We start from the raw sequence: 18,999 nt of genomic DNA, 5'->3' as shown, positions 1-18,999 counted from the left end.
GAGCTACTGCCACTGGCTGTCACTTAAACGGCGCCATCATGGGGAAAGGGGTAAAAAAAAAAATTAAAAAAAAATTAAAAAAAAAAAAAAATCGATCTTTCATATTAAGACGGGGGCCGCAAATTATCGTCCCGCGGGCCGCAGTTGGCCCGCGGGCCGCAAGTTTGAGACCCCGCGATCGTTCTTTAAAGGCTATTTCTCGTTGGCAAGTGGTCGTGCGTTATCCTAAATGTGAGGACATTTGTGTGCATCATTTTGGGAATATTTTGAAGGCAATACAACAGCAAACAGTCCATCGATAGCGAACGTGAGGGCGGAGGCGTGGCAAACCGCCAACCCGGAAAACGAAGGTAACAAAAGATTAAGACAAAACTAGAATTCAGTTTTGTGTAAAGTTACATTAAACGTATGTTTGAGTGTCTGTATATATTAATCCAAGTTAATTTAAATTTGTTTGTTCCGTTTACGAGTGCGTTGTCGTGACAAAAATTTGATTTGTGATTTGTGTAGTCTCTTCACAGCAATGTGGCTCTGGTGTGTGTTTTATAAACAATTGTCCCTGTGTTCTGGCAGTTGTAAAAGCTTTTCAAAGAGAAACAAACATTGTAAAAGCTTTTCCTGACCTGTGTCCAAATATACTGTTCTTGTAGTTATGGCTCTTTATGTCAAAAAAGTCCCCGATAGCTGATCTAACGCTGTTCTGCCTGAACAATCCCGCACCACGTGATTGATCATATGATTTACAACTGCTTGGTGACGTCAAACACGGAAATAGACAGAAGTGGAAGTTGAGAGTGCCTTGGCGCCCTTTTCGGCCGTCTTTTATTCCATTTGTTTCATTTTATTTTTTGCCGAAACCAAAGAAATATGAAAAACGTTGCGACGTTGGCACTGAGCATGCTGGGAGTTTTAGTGTTAAGTCAAAGTCAGCACGGCTGGAAGCGAATCAACAAAGTCAAGGTAAGGTGGACTCTTCACTGACACGAACAATATGCAAAGGTTGATGAAAAGCAATTAAATTGATTTAGTATGGACTCGAAAGTTTTTTTTACGTTACCTGTGGAGGTTTCTGGCTTTGCGTGGGAGAACTGCGGGACACCGGAAGCGGCGGTGGTGCTGGAGACCCTCAGGGTGTCCCCGGACCCCTTCACCATACCCGGTGACGTGACGGCGTCTGCGTCGGGCACCACGTCCGTGGAGCTTCGAGCCCCCTTAAATGTTGGTATTGCTGCCACAAACGTTTATTTTTGATTAATCGCCAATTTTTTCGCCAGTCGATAAATTGCCTCATGTACAATATTAAAAATAATGCAATTGTCATTCACTGATATATTACTTCACTGATATATTACTGTGCAAAAGTAGTCGTCTGTCTGATGTCACTGAAGACTACAGAAGATGACGAACATGTTTATTCATGATACTAAATGTATTTGAAAACGTATTAAACGAGATAATATTTATTGATTTGCTATTTTCTTTTTTCCCTTTTTGTCTTTTTAGTAAAGATTTTTTTTTAAATGAAAAAAAAGTTAATATCTTTACATTTAACATGCATTCAATTTATTTCATTAAACATGTAGTGATCTCAGTTTAAAAATTAAAAAAAAAGCTTTGTCGGTATTTCAAATTATTTTTTATATAATTTTTTAAAACTCGGTTTTTCAAAATTAATTTTATGGGATCGATTTTTTAATGAATTTTTCCAACTGGGTTAGCACTAGGGTCCCAGGGTTTTCCTGGTAAATGTATTTTGTTGTTTTAATATTTTTTTAACTTCGATTTTTCTGTGTAATTTATTTTCAATCTTTTTTATTTGCATTATTTTTTTTTAAATATCATTTTTTCTGATTACTTTATCTTGAAGTTGTTTTTTGAATTACTATTTATTTGTGTGTGTGTGTGTGCGTGCGTGCGTGCGTGCGTGCGTGCGTGCGTGCGTGCGTGCGTGCGTGCGCGCGTGCGTGCGCGCGCAGTTGTGGTCAAAAGTTTACATACACTTGTGAAGAACATAATGTCATGGCTCTCTTGAGTTTCCAGTTATCTCTACAACTCTGATTTTTCTCCTATAGAGTGATTGGAACATATACTTCTTTGTCATCAAAAACATTCATGAAGTTTGGTTCTTTTATGACTTCATTATGGGTGAACAAAAAAAAGCGATCAAATCTGCTGGGTCAAAAATACAGCAGCGCTAATATTTGGTAACATGTCTCTTGGCCATTTTCACTTCAATTAGGCACTTTTGGTAGCCATCCACAAGCTTCTGGTTGAATCTTTGACCACTCCTCTTGACATAATTGGTGCAGTTCAGTTAAATTTGATGGCTTTCTGACAGCTTTGTCCACAAGTTCTCAATGGTGTTTAAGTCAGGACTTTGGGAAGGCCATTCGAAAACCTTAATTCTAGCCTGATTTAGCCATTCCATTACCACTTTTGGTGTGTGTTTGGGGTCATTGTCCTGTTGGAACACCCAACTGCGCCCAAGACCCAATATACAGGCTGATGACTTTAGGTTATCTAGAAGAATTTGAAGGTAATCCTCCTTCTTCATTATCCCATTTACTCTCTGTAAAGCACCAGTTCCATTGTGAGCAAAACAGCCCCACAGCATAATACTACCACCACCGTGCATGATGAAAGGCATGGTGTACTTGGGGTTAATGGCCTCACCTTTTCTTCTCCAAACATATTGGTGGGCATTGTGGCCAAACAGCTCAATTTTTGTTTCATCTGACCACAGAACTTTCGTCCAGAAGGTCTTATCTTTGTCCATGTGATCAACAGCAAACTTCAGTCGAGCCTTAAGGGGCCGCTTTTGGAGCAAGGGCTCCCTTCTTGCATGGCAGCCTCTCAGTCCATGGAGATCCAAAACACGCTTGACTGTGGACACTAACATGTGTTCCAACAGCTTCTAATTCTTGGCAGATCTGCTTTTTGGTGATTCTCGGTGGAATCTTCACCCTTCTAACCAATTGTCTCTCAGCAGCAGGTGATAGCTTGCGTTTTCTTCCTGATTGTGGCAGTGACAAAACAGAGCCATGCACTTTATACTTACAAACAATTGTTTGCACTGTTGCTCTTGGGAACTACAGCTGCTTTGAAATGGCTCCAAGTGACTTTTCTGACTTGTCATGCCATGCCATGAAGCTCATTTCACTGACACAACTTTCTTAGTCACCAAAATTGCTAATTCGTATTGCTGTATGTATATTTTGACCCAGCAGATTTGATCACTTTTGATCACAAAAATCAGAGTTGTAGAAATAACTGGAAACTCAAAAGAGCCATGACATTATGTTCTTCCGTCAGCTGGAATAGGCTCCAGGACCCCCTGCGACCCTTGTGAGGATAAGCGGTTCAGAAAATTAAGAATTAATATTTAGGTTGCCACAAGCAGTGATTGAATGATCGCTGCCCTGCCGCTCATTCAAAATGGGTTGGATGCCTTGTCAGTGGTATCTAAATATTTTCTCAATACATATTTCACAAAAAAGAACATGAATGGAAAATCAAATATTTATTTTTTAGATATGTTTATAAAAACCCAAACTCAAAAGATATTGGACCTCTAGCGTCGTCAATGGCGTCCAAAGAGCTCAACGTAAATATTTTAGCAATACATATTTAAGTTAAAAAATAAACAGGAAAGGAAAAATAAATACAATCTTCATTATTATTTCTTTTAATTACATTTAAAAACATTTTGGGACTCCCTGTGCCTGTGTGGGTTTCCTCCGGATACTCCAGTTTCCTCCCACATTCCAAAAACATGCATGGTAGGCTGATTGGACACTCTAAATTGCCCCTAGGTATGGGTGTGAGTGTGCACGGTTGTCCGTCTCCTTGTGCCCTCCGATCGGCTGGCAACCTATTCAGGGTGTCCCCCGCCTCTGGCCCGGAGTCAGCTGGGATAGGCTCCAGCACCCCCCGCGACCCTAATTAGGATAAAGCGGTTCAGAAAATGAGATGAGAGATGAGAATATTTTGGGGAAAAGGGTGAAAAAAAATCTGTAAAAATTCTACCCAGTCAAAATGGATTGCACTGGAACAAGTCCATGGTTGTCAATGGCATGTAAGAAGTTAAATACCACGGAATTCATTTTATGGATTTGTGTTTCAGGTTAACATCACACTGGAGAAGGAAGTGATGGGTTTTTGGGTGAAAATCCCATGTTTGTTGGACCTGGGAAGTTGTCACTACCCCGACATCTGTGACATTTTGAATCAGATGATTCCACCCGGACAGGACTGCCCAGAACCGCTACACACATATGGTCTGCCTTGTCGCTGTCCCTTTAAGAGCGTAAGTTGAGCTACATTTTACATACGGGTAAAAGAAAAAAATCTAGTATCCTTTCTTATACAGTGGTACCTCGACATACGATCGTGATCCGTTCCGAGACTGATATCGTATGACGAGATTCTCGTAACTCGAGCGGACGTTTCCTATTGAAATGAATGGAAAACAAATTAATTCGTTCCAACCCTCTGAAAAAACACCAAAGACAGGAAATTGGATTGGAAAATTTTTTTTTATTTCTTCTAATTCGCCATATATTGACAAAGTAATAAATAACGAGTGGTTTAATAGTAATAAAATGTGTTTAATAGAAGTAAAATTAGACGCATTTCGCGGAAGGGAAAGCGACGACACACACGGAGGCGGGGGGAGTTGTTGGGGGGACTTTATCCACGGCAACGACGCACTCGTGTAAAACATGTTTTATTTCTTCTAATTCGCCATGTATTGACAAAGTAATAAATAACGAGTGGTTTAATAGTAATAAATGTGTTTAATAGAAGTAAAATTAGACGCATTTCGCCGGGGATATAGACAGCAACATACACACGGAGGCGGGGGGAGGTGTTCGGGGGGACTTTATCCACGGCACTCGTAAACGAACAAAACAAGAGTTGTTTGGAACTTGCCGCTTCCCCGTGTCTGATTACCGAGTGTATATTCCAGATCTTTTCTTTGAAAAACTGCCGATCCATTGTTGTTTACCTGGTATATAAATGTAGACCAAAGTGGGGGGAAAAACAGGTGTGGAAATGCAAAGTCCGCCCAGTGCTCGTAGACATATTTTATACACGACAGAGATGCAAAAAAGACAGTGCCATGGCCACCTGGCTTGGTTGCATCACGAAATTTTGACCGCATCACGGGCGAATTCTTCGATCGAAATTATTGTCGTAAGACGAGAATATTGTATGACGAGCGGTCGTATGACGAGGTACCACTGTAAAGGCAAAACAATTTTGTTTGTTTTTTCAATTGTAATGTGATCGTAGTTTGGTTGTTGCTGGTCCCAGTCAAATTATATCGCTGTCAATGGATGTGAAATATGATTAGTCCATGGCAGCCTCCCTAGCTGAAAGAGATTTGATCTCTACGGCAGTGAATTGATTAAGGGCTAACAGGAAAAATAGCTCAAAGATAAGAATATTATGATGCATATAATAATTTTTGTATTTAAATCATAAAAAAATGTCCAAATTAATTGGACCGGATGCGATTAATTGCGGATAAACATTTCAATACGGCGTGGCAGCAATAATATATACCGTATTTTCACACCTATAAAATGCACCGTCTGAAAGGGCGCAGTCTAGACTAGCCGCTAGCATACCTATGTTATGCTAGCCGCTAGCGTACCTATGTTTTGCTAGCCGCTAGCGTGTTTTTTTAGAGACAGCACGAGCAAAACAAAGTTTAATAGTGCTTTATGGAGGTAAAAGGTACACAAGTTAATAGAAGTCAAAGCAGTTAAACATCTACAAAACTGTCAAACTCTGCATCTTCTGTATCTGATATAAAGAGTTTGGGGTTCAACATGCAATGCAACATCTCACTGTCATTCAGAGTTGTGTATTCCGGGAACTTTATTCCAGCTTTGCCGAAAGCTCGAACAACAGTGCTGGCCGACACCTTGATTCTTCTCGCTGTTATATCCATTGCAAATCGTCATGTAACTCATGCGCCGCTGCCTGCCCGCCTGCTAAGTTTAGCCATCCGGCATTCATCACTCACAAGCCATTCGCAAAGCTGTTAAATTGTGTTAGATCCATGGCTTCAGTCCATTTTCCAAGCGTTCACACCCACGTTCGGTTGTAATTCACGTCAGGCATTTCCTCTGGATAGCTCTACTGTGCTATTTCTTTAAGTATTGAAAGTGTTTTAGAGGGCTAAAAGCGCTGCAAGCACATGGAAGTCAAATCGCCTGGGATGTTTTGAATGGATTTACCGTAATGCTTGGAATGCGCGGGGAGGCTATTTTTAGGGTGAACGTCCGCTGGGTTGATCGCAATAAGTGCTGGCAAGAAATAAAACCAGTCACTCAAGCGGTCAGGGCCATACAAAAATTGAATTTAGTGCACAAACAAGGCAGACCGACCGATTGGGTGCATCGACCATTTTAGAAAAAATATTCTTTTAAGTGTGCCCTATAGGTGTGAAAATACGGTACACTATATATACTACTTATGAACGTCTCCATATGAAATATTCTGGTTACAAAAAGTTTTTATCTCTAGATGTGAAACATTTAAAATTAAGAAACTGAAAATCAATTTTTTTTGCCATTGCCAAGCTTGACGACAAATACCTTTGCATTCTAGGAAATTATGAAAAGTCGCCAAAGGCAATCGTTGTGTTATCGATACATCATTAAACGTGACATAATTTGAAGTTAAGTTAAATGGTTAAGTAGCTGTGTACGTTTATTTACTCAGCTGCCAAATGTTTACCTCCTTGATCATCCACCCTAATGGTAAGTCTTGGCATGCCTTATTAAATAATCATCTTTATTCTCTTTTCTTGTGTTTCGCTAATATTTCATAAAGGGTTTCGTAGGTAGTATAGGGGACCTTAGAATGTTTGGAACAAATTTGGGCTTCTACATGTAAAATGCATCTCTAAAGTGTTAAAAACAACAATCCAGTAATCTGTTGTTAATTTTACAAATTTGAACCACTTTCTTGTTTATTTTATTTATTTTTTACTCATTGAGCTGTATTAACTACAAATGTTTGTGTTTTTTGAGGGCTCATATGCGCTCCCACAGTCCAACTTCTTCCTCCCCTTCGTGGATGTTCCATCTTGGCTTAGTAATGGCGATTATCGTGTTCAAGGGATTTTGGGGGATGGCGTGGAAGAGCTGAGCTGCCTCAAGTTGGCGCTGTCCCTGCAATGGGAATGAGGGCAAGCACGAATCAACACATCATGACTGACTGAAATATCTTTGGAAACAATAAAACGTCATAACCATAATCGTGTTTTTTTTTAACTTGTAAACCTTGTGACCTTTGAAATCACTATTTCAAAATGTAACCATCTCTTGGCTCAAGTTGACAAACATTTCCTGCAAATTCAATAAAAAATACTTTATTCACTCTGGAGTTCTCATGAAATTCTTTTACTGACCACTGATGACCTAATTTCCCCAAAATGTAATCACCTGTTTCAGTTGAGTTGAAAACATCCTCCAATTTGATTAATGATCCCCTTATTCACTATTGCGTTAGCGTGAAATTCTCTTTTCTGACCTCTTTGGCCTTTGACATTATTAACCTAAAATTGAATTATGTTTCATATTATCAAAACTTCCAGCAATTTTTGATAATAATCCCTTGGTTGGCTCTAATAATCATAAGATTATTTTTCTGACTTCTGACTACAATCCTAAAATGTAATCACTTTCAGTTGATTTTACAAGGTAATATACAGTAATACCTCGATTATCGCGGTTAATGGGGGGTCGGACCCCCCGCGAAAAGTGAAAATCCGCGAAGTAGGGTCACCCCTATTAAAAATATATAAAAAATAAAAAAGTAAAAATAATATTTTTTTTCTTCAGTGCCGAGTCCTAGTAGCAAGAGTGGCGTCTGGTTATGAGTTTCAGTGTGGATTTTCACATTTTTATGAACTTAATAAAAATAAAAAATAAAACTTTTTTAATAGGGGTGACCCAACTTTGTTCTTTTTATTGCGGGGCCCACATGAGAGAGAGAGAGACATTCATGTTACATGTTATGTTATAAAAAAAAATTAAAAAAAAGGAATTGAGCTCTAACAATAAGTTCTTCTAAGATTGATTTTAATATAGAGATGAAAAGACCTGTGCAGTGTGATGAAGTTGATGAGGAATTAGTGCACAGGTTCACGAAGAGCTTTACTGCTCCTTGGATGACGCCGCAGATGATGCAGGAGAAGCTGCATGTGGCGGCGTTGTGGCTGCAGGAGGACGTTGTTCGGGTTTTCGGCGATCCAGACAGAGTGCATTTTCCCTTCTGACGATGTACTTATTTTGCGTGTTTATGACCCTTTTGGCATCCTTCGGAAATGATATCGAGACAGTTTTACGGATGTTAGTCTCTTCCTTCTTTATATAGCAAACTGTAGATTCATTATGTCCACATTTGTTAGCTGCGGTCGTGAAGCTATTTCCCGCTTTCAACATGTCCAATAGAGTACCCTTTTTCATTCGTTGTTAGCATTTTTTACGTTTTCTTCGGTTCGATAGATGCATCAAAGGATAGAGAGCGTCTAGGCGGCATAACGAAGGCCTGCATAAATGGAGAGAGGAAATGCCCAATTGGCATCCGGGATCTCAAGGGGTGCTGGCCGATTGGCTTGAATCTTGGCTATCTGAAACGTTCCTTGGTATTGCAGGAAGCGTCCATTGGATTTAAAAAAAATATTTTTAATGTTTTTTACATTTTTTAATTGATTTTTTTACAAAACTTTTTATTGAATACTTTTTTACAAAAAAATTATTGAATATTTTTTTGAACCCGCAAAGGAGTGAAGCAGCTATAACCGAACCGCGATGTAGTGAGGTGTTAGTGTACAGCCAAAGCGAGGTCAATTCCTGGAATCAACATATATATTCCTGTTACGGGGAAGCAGGCGAGGATGCGGGAAGTAGTGCTCAGAATTTAGGCAGACGATCCGACAATGACATTATAATCATTGGGGCTTTAATAGACACAACGGGGACTAATTTTGAATCATGCGCAATTGCGCGAGCGCAACGGCAAGGCAGGAGGGACAAACAAGAGTAGGGAAAAGGCTTATGGCTGAAAAACAATAACAGGCTACTCCTAACAATACCAAACATTCCATATGGATTTTATTGAATTAAATAAAAGTCAGGGGAAAAATATTGCATGGAGGTTTTTTCAAAATGGGTTGAAATATTTTCAACAAAACAACTAGATACATTAACTGTAGCTAAAGCATTGTGTAAGGACATTATTCCACGGTATGGTATTCCAGAAACTATATCCAGTAATCCCTCGATTATTGTGGTTAATGTAGACCAGACATCGCCACGATAAACGGAAAACTAGGAAGTAGGGTCACCCCTATTTAAAGATTTTTTTTTTTACTTCACTGCTGAGTTCTAGTAGCAAGTAGAGGACAGGAGTGGTTTCCGTTTGCGAGTTTCAGCATGGATTTTCACATTTTTATGAATTTACAAAAAATAGCTTGTTTAGAACCAAAAGACAATTGTTCTATTTAAAAAAATCTCTTTTGAAAAATTGTTGTTTAACAAATAAAAGGTTCAGTTTGCACACTTGGAGATGGTGAATAAATTCAATCACTCGTCTATTAGGATCCGACAGCCGTTTCTGGCCACCATAAAAAAATTCAACTCTCTACGTTGCACGGTTTGGACAAACGTAGCGAAATAATCTTAACATACACACACTCACACACCCATAAATCACGTTTTATTATAGATTAATTTATTATTGTTATTAGCACCTATTTTGTTCAATAGCCACCAAGCTATTTGACAGATTGACACAAAATTTAAAGAAAAGATAGGTAATTACCTTCTGTTTAACGAACATCTTTTAGTATTTCAACAACTCACTCCATTTATTAATTATTAATTTATTACTATTAGTAGGACCTAATCTCTTCAATTGCTCCAAAACAATTTTACCGTATTCATATTTTTATTTGGCATAACCCAAAGAAAAATAGACTCATGCTGCAATTTGGCCAACCAACCCATAAGTCGGATCGCCATCCCTCGATGAGGCTCAACGTCGTCGAGAGAGGCTTGCCGCCGCACCGAAATTCTGAGCCGGCAATTGTATCTCTTCTACTAGAGATGGAAAAACAGATACTGGTAAAAATTGTGAAACCAAAGCACATAGTCCTGTTTCTTTTTGACAGGAATTATATTATTTATTTCTACCACTTCAACACTATAAGCCAAAATGTGGAATCAGTGGCGCAGTTTGTCTTGGACAATGGGCACACCATGTCTCATCTACCGCACCCAGATTCAGACACTGCCCTGTAAAGTTCAAACAGGTAAAGTTAGCACAGTTGAAAATATTGGCTTGTCATACACTGCTTTCAATTTTTTTTCTTTTCTTTACAAGCAGGACACGTTTTTTTTTCTTTTGTAAAAACACTTTCCCTAAAGAATGGTGATTGAAGGAGTTGTTATATCCGATCATATTTTCCCTCATCTGGTCGTTTGTTTTAACCCTTTGTAAGAAGGTTGAGTCTCAATTGAAACACTTTCACCTTTTTTGCATGTGGAGACAATAAAACCAATTTAAAAGAGTTCACTATGAATTATGGCATTGCTCCCAGAACAATAATCTTTCTAATCAATATTGGCGTGGTTGCCGTTCGTTTTATTACGTCAGAAAGTTGTTCTCACCTGTCTCCTCAAACGTTTCAACTGGGAGAACCTCCTTACAGTGCAAAAGGTGGATCCACATCCCCCTCTCGGCTATTTTCATGTCTGCTGGTTGGTCAGCAACACTTGTTATGGACGGTCCCACTTTGGGTCGTGCTAGTGCTTCTTTATACTGCAGGTTGAGCACCCAGGCTTATGGCACCACCATTGGTCCAGTCAGTTTCCTATTGAGAAGCACAGTCTCCTTCTGCTAACCCAAATTCAATGTGTTTCCTTAAACTAATATATTTTTTTATAACAACACATTTTGTCGAACCCAAAGCGACAAACATAATCTGTTTCTTAGCTATATTTTGGAGTTTGGAGAATTGTCAATGTCCCACTTATCTAAGATTGTCCTTGCCAATCGTTATCTCTTTACTCTAACATTTAGCTGCATTAAACCCCCATAATTGCAATGCCAAGTCTGTAAATTTAAAGTTAAAGTTCTCTTTATTTGTATGCCTTTAAAGTAATAGAAAGCATCAATTGTTCGATGCTTATGCAATCCGTAATATTCTAATAGTCATCAATATGACCCACGGCAAAGCATATTCCACCCGCTCAGGACAGAACAGGGAATGTCTTATGTGCACTAAAAACACTCCATGCCTCTTCAGTCCTAGGGAAATTATGCCTATCCTAAATCAATTATTTTATATAAACCAGCCAGGTACCATTTACCTAATTATTTGGATGAATGCCATTTATACATTGTTGTTTTCATGTTTGATATCATTAACAACCAAATAATTCTTAATACTTAAGATCTAATTCGCAAATCACCCCCATATTGCTAACCTACCCAAGGATAGCTAAAATCACCAGCTGAGTTCCCCCTGCAACCGATTTACTTAAGATAAGAGCCATTTTCTTTAGCTCACTGTTACCACAATTAAAACCTACAATAAGTAAATTAGAGAAAAGAACCTTTCACTTTCCTAATGACAATTTTCAGTGTTTAATAAAGGACCCACAAATTGTTGCCAATGTCACAATATTGTCAATTTTCTCATCCCTTTTTCTACAACCAACTAGACCCTCATGTTAAAGTATTTTGAACAAACCAACCATTCAAAAACAGTATTAATAATATTTTATCATCCAAAAGCTAGTTTTCTTTTTCTAAGAGCCCTTTGAAATCAACAAATTGGTCAAAAATGGCTGTCTTGCTCTATTCTCATTTCAAAGCCAAACGAACCAATCTTTTACCAAACAGATTGTCTATCACCTTGAAAGACATCCTTGTGTAAAACCGCGGAACCCTGCATTTCCTGAAGACCATGTTTTGCTCTTATTCTGAATTTTTTTTTTACGGAAGCATGCTCTTAGCCGTCAACTGTGAGCTTTAGACTCACTGCAAAAGTAGGATTTCTCCTCTAACACACACAGCTTATCCGTCACAAATTCCTTGTTTTGCTCTGTTTACAAACGCCTCCCCAGCGAGGTATCATTTTTGAAATGTCACTTTTTAGCTGTGAAAATTGCATTTTAAAGAAGACTACCATGAGTCCATATTAAGTTAAATCCTCATCCGGTGTTGAACCACATCACACAGTTTGCCGAGACTCCATGATCTCAAAAAAATGCTGCAAGCACAGTTTTATCTCATAGCGAAAACCATTTTTTTGCCAACACAAGTTTGCTTCAGCAACCCCAAGGGCCAATTGATGTAATGTCTTCACGGAAGGGATCCACCAATGTTTTACTTTGACTGATTTCTACCTCCTGACCAATGTTTCCTTTAAGCTGTGCGCGTGCGCAATTGCGCACTACTCTCGGCTTCCCCGCGCACAGCAATCATATGGAGCGCACAAAATAAAATCCAACCTTTCCCCCCCATGATGGCACCGTTCACGCGGCAGCCAGTGGCAGTAGCTCTGTCCACTCTTATGTTTTTTGTGTTTTACAGCCCTTCTATCTTTTTTTAATGACATTTTAATATTTCTTAATACATTCATTTTTACTTCACTGTGCAAATAGAAGAACAAGCGGTGAAATCGGGTGAGAACTGTCTAAATCTGCTGTGTGTGTGGTTGTGTGCGTGCGTGTGTGTCTAGTATGTGTGATCGTTTGTCTTGAACCTACACAATGAACTATAAATGGAAATTAGCCCTTAGCTACAATCCTGCTCATTATATATATATATATATATATATATATATATATATATATATATATATATATATATATACATACATACATACATACATACATATATATATATATATATATATACATACATACATACATACATACATACATACATACATACATACATACATACATATATATATATATATATATATATATATATATATATATATATATACATACATACATACATACATACATACATACATACATACATACATACATACATATATATAAATATATGTATGTATATATGTGTTCATTGACATGAATAAAAATATGTTCATAAATATGTGCTATCCCTTATTAAATAAATAAAAACAAAATCATATGGAAACTTGACTATCAAGTGACATGTTCAGCAGAAAAGTCATTTGAACGAGAATGACAAGTGAGAAGGACAGATGTGTAAAATAAGGTAACATTTAAGTCCGATTTGTGCATATTCTAATGGCATTTATGAAGATGTTTTATTCATAGATATTTTTTCATTCATTTTCTTAACCGCTTTATCCACTTTATCACTCACGGGGGGTGCTGGAGCCTATGCCTACTGACTTTGGGCCAGGGGTGGGGGGACACCCTGTATCGGTGGCCAGACGATCGCAGGGCACAAGGAGAGTGTCCAATCAGCCTACAATGCATCTTTTTGGGATGTGGGAGGAAAACGGAGTACTCAGAGAAAACCCACGCAGGCCCAGGGAGAATATGCAAATTCAACACAGGTGGACCGACCTGGATTTGAACCAAGGACCCCAGAGCTGTGAGGCCGACGCGCGAACCACTCATCCGCCGGGCCGCACATTCATAGATATTAATTTTTACATTTTATTATTACTAAATTGTTTATTTGTAGTAGACATGCACCTGCTTATGGCAGGTGTGATACTGGTGTGTGCCCATAGCGAGCAATGATGATGTTTTTCACACTGGTACTCCCTGCTCGGGAGGTTGTCTTTCTGCCAAGACAAACAAAAAATTAGAGGGAACATTGCTCATGACACCCTCATATTTCACTTCCACAAACAATCTTTACTAAATTTGTGCTGACGTCTTCCCAAATCAGACGATCAACCTCCCGAACTAACATCCAGAAACCTTTAAAAAATCACAACACCATTCCACTAGTCGCCAAACAATTAATTGCTTGGACACACTCCACAGCCCTAAACATAGTCTGTAACCTAACTCACACAACATATTGCGTCGGTTTATCTGGTACTCGGATGATTCGCCTAAAGATTTTTTGCCGACGGACGTTTGACAGACGGACAGGTCGCCGAATGGACGTTCCACCGAACGTTCATTTGGCCGAACAGCTGTTTGGGGTGGCGTCCGCGCCAGCCCGTGAAGAGATGAGGGAGGGGCTGGTCCGGCGGACGTCCGCACCGGTCGATGACGAGGCGTGGCCGGTCCGGCGGGCGTCCACGCCGGCCGGTGACGAGGTGTCGAGGTAGGCGGGCGTCCGCACCGGCCTGAGACGAGGCGTAGGAGGGGCCTATCTGGCGGGCGTCCACGTCGGCATTTGGAGAGGAGTGGGAGTAGCCGGTCCGGCGGGCCTCCCCGCTGGTCCTTTAAGTGCTGGCCAAGCTCCCTGCCCTTAACAGACACCAGAATTTTAGAACGGTCGTCAGGCACCTTACCCAGGCTGCCCGGGGTCACCTGCCCCCTCGACCGGGAGGGCCGGAGAGTCGCTCTTGCCGCCGCCGCCAACTCCCTCGTCCAGGGGCGCCGGAAGGTCGCTCTCGCCGGCCCCCTCGTCCAGGGGCGCTGGAGAGTCGCTCTTGCCGTCGCCGGCCCCCTCGTCCAGGGGCGCTGGAGAGTCGCTCTTGCCGTCGCCGGCCCCCTCGTCCAGGGGCGCCGGAGAGTCGCTCTCGCCGCCGTCGCCGGCCCCCTCGTCCAGGGGCGCCGGAGAGTCGCTCTCGCGCTCCCCCTCGTCCAGGGGCGCTGGAGAGTCGCTCTTGCCGCCGTCGCCGGCCCCCTCGTCCAGGGGCGCCAGAGAGTCGCTCTCGCCATCGCCGGTCCCCTCGTCCAGGAACCCCGGCGCGTCGCCGCTGCTTCCGGGCGGGCAAGAGCTGGGCGGGCAAGAGCTGGGCGGGCAAGAGCTGGGCGGGCAAGAGCTGGGCGGGCAAGAACTCGGCAGGCAAGAGCTCGGCAGGCGGGAACCGGGCACCCAGGAACTGGGCAGGCTGAAACCGGGCTGGCCGAAACTGGCCAGGGAGAAACCGGACAGGGTGAAATTAGGCAGGCGGGGACTGTGCACCCAGGAACTGGGCAGGCCGAAACTTGACAGGGTGGGACTAGGCAGGCTGGAACTGGGCAGGCCGAAACTTGAGAGGGTGGGACTTGGCAGGCTGGAACTGGGCAGGCCGAAACTTGGCCGACTGGAACTTGGCAGACTGGAACTTGGCAGACTGGAACTTGGCAGACTGGAACTTGGCAGACTGGAACTTGGCAAACTGGAACTCGGCAAACTGGAACTTGGCAAACTGGAACCAGGCGGGCCAGCTGGCACCGAAAGCCTGGTTCGTGGCTTCGGCACGGGTGCGACTGGCGGCCCAGGTGGCAAAGGGAGTATTCTGCGTGGCTTAGGCACGGGAATTTGGGAAGCGTGGAACGGCGTGGTTGGGCGAGCAGCTTGGAACGGCGTGGTTTGGCGAGGAGCTTGGACGGGTGTGGTCGGGCGAGTAATCTGGACGGGCGTGGTCGGGCGAGGCGTCTGGACAGGCGTGGTCGGGTGAGGCGTCTGGACGGGTGTGGTCGGGCGAGGAGCCTGGTCAGGGGCTTGAGCGTCCAGGCCCTCCTTCCGCTTCTCCCTGCGGCGCGGCGCTCGCCACCTCCTCCTGGAGTACGGCACAGCACACCGGCCGCCACGTGGTGGCCCATTGTAGATGGCCAGCCGACAAGGTGAAAGACCTCGCTGCTGCGCCTCCCCAAAAAACAAGACGGGCGGTGTTCGAAACTCCTACCTGAGCCTCCCTGCCGGCCGCCACGCGGTGGTCCCCTGTAGATGGCCAGCCGACATGGCAGATGCTGGTCGGGGTAATCCAGGTCGGAGTAATCAGAGGAGTATTGGTCAACGTCCTCCGGTGGTGCGTATCGGAGACCGAATCGGCTAAGAAAATCACTGTCCGAGTCCGAATCTCCAGCATATAAATCAATTAGCTCCCGGTCGTCCTCACCTTCAGAAAAGTCAGAGTCCCAACCGACAAAGATTTGGCGTTCCAACGGGGCCGATGGAGGCTAGGGATTCTCCCTCCATTGAGGAAAAAACTCGGTGGAGTCTAAATTTAAATAACTTGGGCGATGAACTAGGGGCGTCGGAACTTGGGCATTATGACTTAGCTGTGCTGGCAGCCCAGTGTGACGCGTTGAGCGGAGGGTGGGTTTAAAGGTGGATGGAGGCTCAGAATTACCTCCTAGTCGGGGTTCCTCCGCTGCCAGAACGTCTCTGAGGTGCCCAAACCACGGCGTGTCCATTATAAACTCCCCAAAAGACCTTGGGGAGCTTCTCGCTGAATCCATGTGGTCACGGGGCTTCGAGAAGGGTGGCTGGCATCGACGAGAGCGTCGGCGCGAGCGTGGGTGGCCTCCCGCTGGGTCCATTATGTTCGGATCGTTCTGTTACGATCGCGCCGCGTCGTGGTGGCGCAATCGGGAATGGATTAGGACCCTGGTGCGGGAAGCAGGAGGGGGAGACAACAGTTGGAACCTTCATGAGGTGTCTCCCGAGAGGCCACCCGCCGCGGCCTGTGAATCCAACACAACCACCCAGAGCTGCCACCCAGGAACATGGCGCCCTATGTTTTTCATCCAGCCGGAGATGTCCGCCCTGCCCCACACCTCCGGTTACTCCTCCTAAGGGCAGGCGACGTCGAGGAGAACCAGGGACCTTACTGCCCGGGATGCTCTAAGACGATCCGTCGTGACTTCACCCCACTGGTCTGCAACGCTTGCCGACGAAATTTCCACAGGACCTGTAGCGGCCCAGATAAAGAGTCATCAAGGCTTTCTCTGCGGATCCTGTTCCGGAAATGCCGTCGTGCCGTCACTTCCGCGCACAGCCTACGTGGGACCGAAAGAAAAATGCTGTGTCTGCAAAATCTCCTTCTCCCCTACCATCTCCCCCATCCCCTGCTCGAACTGCCCCAACAAATCCCACCGCTCTTGCTCTGGACTACCTCGCTCCCAAACTAATGCAAACTGGCTATGCCCGACCTGCTCACCACCCCCGACACAACAATCCTCCACACACCAAACAGCCATGACAACACAACAACCTATAAACGCAAACTGCCCCACCTGTAATAACAAATTAATCGTTTCACGCTCTCCCCTGACATGTAGATCCTGCAAACGTGGATTCCACCTCAAATGTGCCCCTGAAACCAGACACGCTTTAACCATACTTCGCAGGAACAATAACTGGTGCTGCCAGAGCTGTCTGAACCTGAAACCCTCCCACCCTCAACAACCCACAGATAGGATTGCCGATCTACCGGAGGCACAGAAAGCCGGTCTCACCATCCTTCAATGAAACTGTGACTACCTGGCGACCAAGACTACCGAACTGAAAGAGGTGATGGCACGTCTAAAAATTGACATCCTCCTCCTCCAGGAAACAAAACTGGGACTCGAAGACCCGACGCCTCAGCTCGACGGTTATAACGTGATTCGCCAAGACCGTTAGGGCTCAGGCACAAAACAGCGACGAGGCGGGGGTCTCCTTGTCTACCTGAGATGCGGCATCCCCTACTCCATCCTTCCAGCGTCCCCATCAGGCCCCCTCGAACTCCAGCATATCCACATTCCCATCGCCCGCAGGCGGCACCTCTCACTGGTCAACGCCTACATCCCCCCGGCGACATCGGATTATTGTCCTGCCCCCCAAGATTTCTCCTGGTTAAACTGGCTCCCCACGGAGCATGGCCTGATCTGCGGGGATTTCAAGGCGCACCACCCGACCTGGGATATACTTGCAAAGACAGATCCCAGGGTAACGCAATCCATCAATGGGTCGATGACCATGACCTAACTCTCCTTAATGACGGCGTGTGGACACGGACTGCCAGATACCAACAAGGAGAAGGCATGAGTGCCCCCGACCTAACGATCACTGACCCCACCACGGCCGAACATCTGCAATGGGAACCCATCGACGAGATGACCTCCGACCACAGACCGATTCTGATTAGGTGGAACCGTGCTCTCCGTGTCGAATGCCAACAAAGAAGAGTACGACCCAACTTCTCGAAAGCTGACTGGAAGAGGTATCGTACCATCCTCATGGATCGCCTACCCGTAATGTCTGCAGCAGCCACAGCCCCGGAAAAACTCTCCCTCTTAGTGCAACACATGAAAGAGGCAGCAGCACTTACAATACCGGTCAAAGTTATCCGCCAGAAGGAGCTTCCATGGTTGACACAGGACCTGAAGGACCTCATCCGCGAAAGGAATCGACTACGTCGAGACCTCCAACAAAATAGGAAAGAATGGATAGCACTCTGTCAACAGATCAAACAAAAAACCACTGAAGCGAAAAGGAACGCATGGCGCTTACACCTCGCCAAGATCGCCGAGACAAGATCTACGGGACAAGCCTGGTACTTAGTAAAATCCCTCTCAGGCACCAAAACACAACAATCTGGCGAGTCCCTGGTCTACAAGAACAAGGAGTACGTGAGTGACCGAGCCAAGGCAACAGCATTTAACAGGGAATATGCCTCGGTCAGCGGACGCAAGAGTGACAAGCGGAGCAGACGAGCAGTGCGTTCTCTACGTACAGCTACCCGCAGACTGCTCGGCTCACCGCGACAAGTCCTCGAGCTCCCGTTCACCGATGCTGAACTGCAGACAGCGCTGTCCCAACTTAAAGCGGGTAAGGCAGCTGGACCCGACGACCTAGCCCCGGACCTTCTAAAAAATCTTCCGGCAAACATCCTTCCCGAACTACTCCATATCGTCAACACCAGCTGGCTAGAGGGAAGTCACCAAAGGACGTTGGGAACTACAGACCCATCGCCCTCACCTCTACGCTTAGCAAAACAATGGAAAGGCTCATCGTGAACCGTCTCGCCTGGTGGTTGGAAGATAAACAGCTTCTCAGCCACTGGCAAGCCGGTTTTCGAAAGGGAAG

General features: G+C 44.0%; 1 protein-coding gene and 1 long non-coding RNA gene across 2 annotated transcripts in view; one reads left to right on the top strand and one right to left on the bottom strand.

The window, feature by feature from the left end:
• Positions 1-1,201, bottom strand: part of LOC144065653 (uncharacterized) — a 38,447-nt gene extending 37,246 nt beyond the window's left edge. The window contains exon 1 of the long non-coding RNA XR_013297228.1: positions 1,058-1,201. This is a non-coding gene — a long non-coding RNA (uncharacterized LOC144065653). The remainder of the gene's footprint in view (positions 1-1,057) is intronic.
• gm2a (ganglioside GM2 activator) lies at positions 735-7,394 on the top strand. Its single transcript, XM_077588637.1, has 4 exons — positions 735-960; positions 1,066-1,218; positions 4,124-4,306; positions 7,047-7,394. The coding sequence occupies exons 1-4, from the start codon at positions 868-870 to the stop codon at positions 7,200-7,202; spliced, it is 585 nt and encodes a 194-aa protein (XP_077444763.1). The 5' UTR covers positions 735-867; the 3' UTR covers positions 7,203-7,394.
• The last annotated feature ends 11,605 nt before the right edge of the window (positions 7,395-18,999 follow it).

The sequence above is a fragment of the Stigmatopora argus genome, chromosome 20 (assembly GCF_051989625.1).
Source record: "Stigmatopora argus isolate UIUO_Sarg chromosome 20, RoL_Sarg_1.0, whole genome shotgun sequence".
In the NCBI taxonomy this organism is placed as follows: domain Eukaryota; kingdom Metazoa; phylum Chordata; class Actinopteri; order Syngnathiformes; family Syngnathidae; genus Stigmatopora; species Stigmatopora argus.
This window is presented reverse-complemented; position numbering and strand designations above follow the sequence as displayed.

Coding starts and splice junctions, on each gene's coding strand:
- gm2a (XM_077588637.1), top strand. CDS start 868: ATGAAAAACGTTGCGACGTTGGCACTGAGCATGCTGGGAGTTTTAGTG. Junction 961..1,065: donor AGCGAATCAACAAAGTCAAG/GTAAGGTGGACT, acceptor TTACCTGTGGAG/GTTTCTGGCTTTGCGTGGGA. Junction 4,307..7,046: donor GTCGCTGTCCCTTTAAGAGC/GTAAGTTGAGCT, acceptor GTGTTTTTTGAG/GGCTCATATGCGCTCCCACA.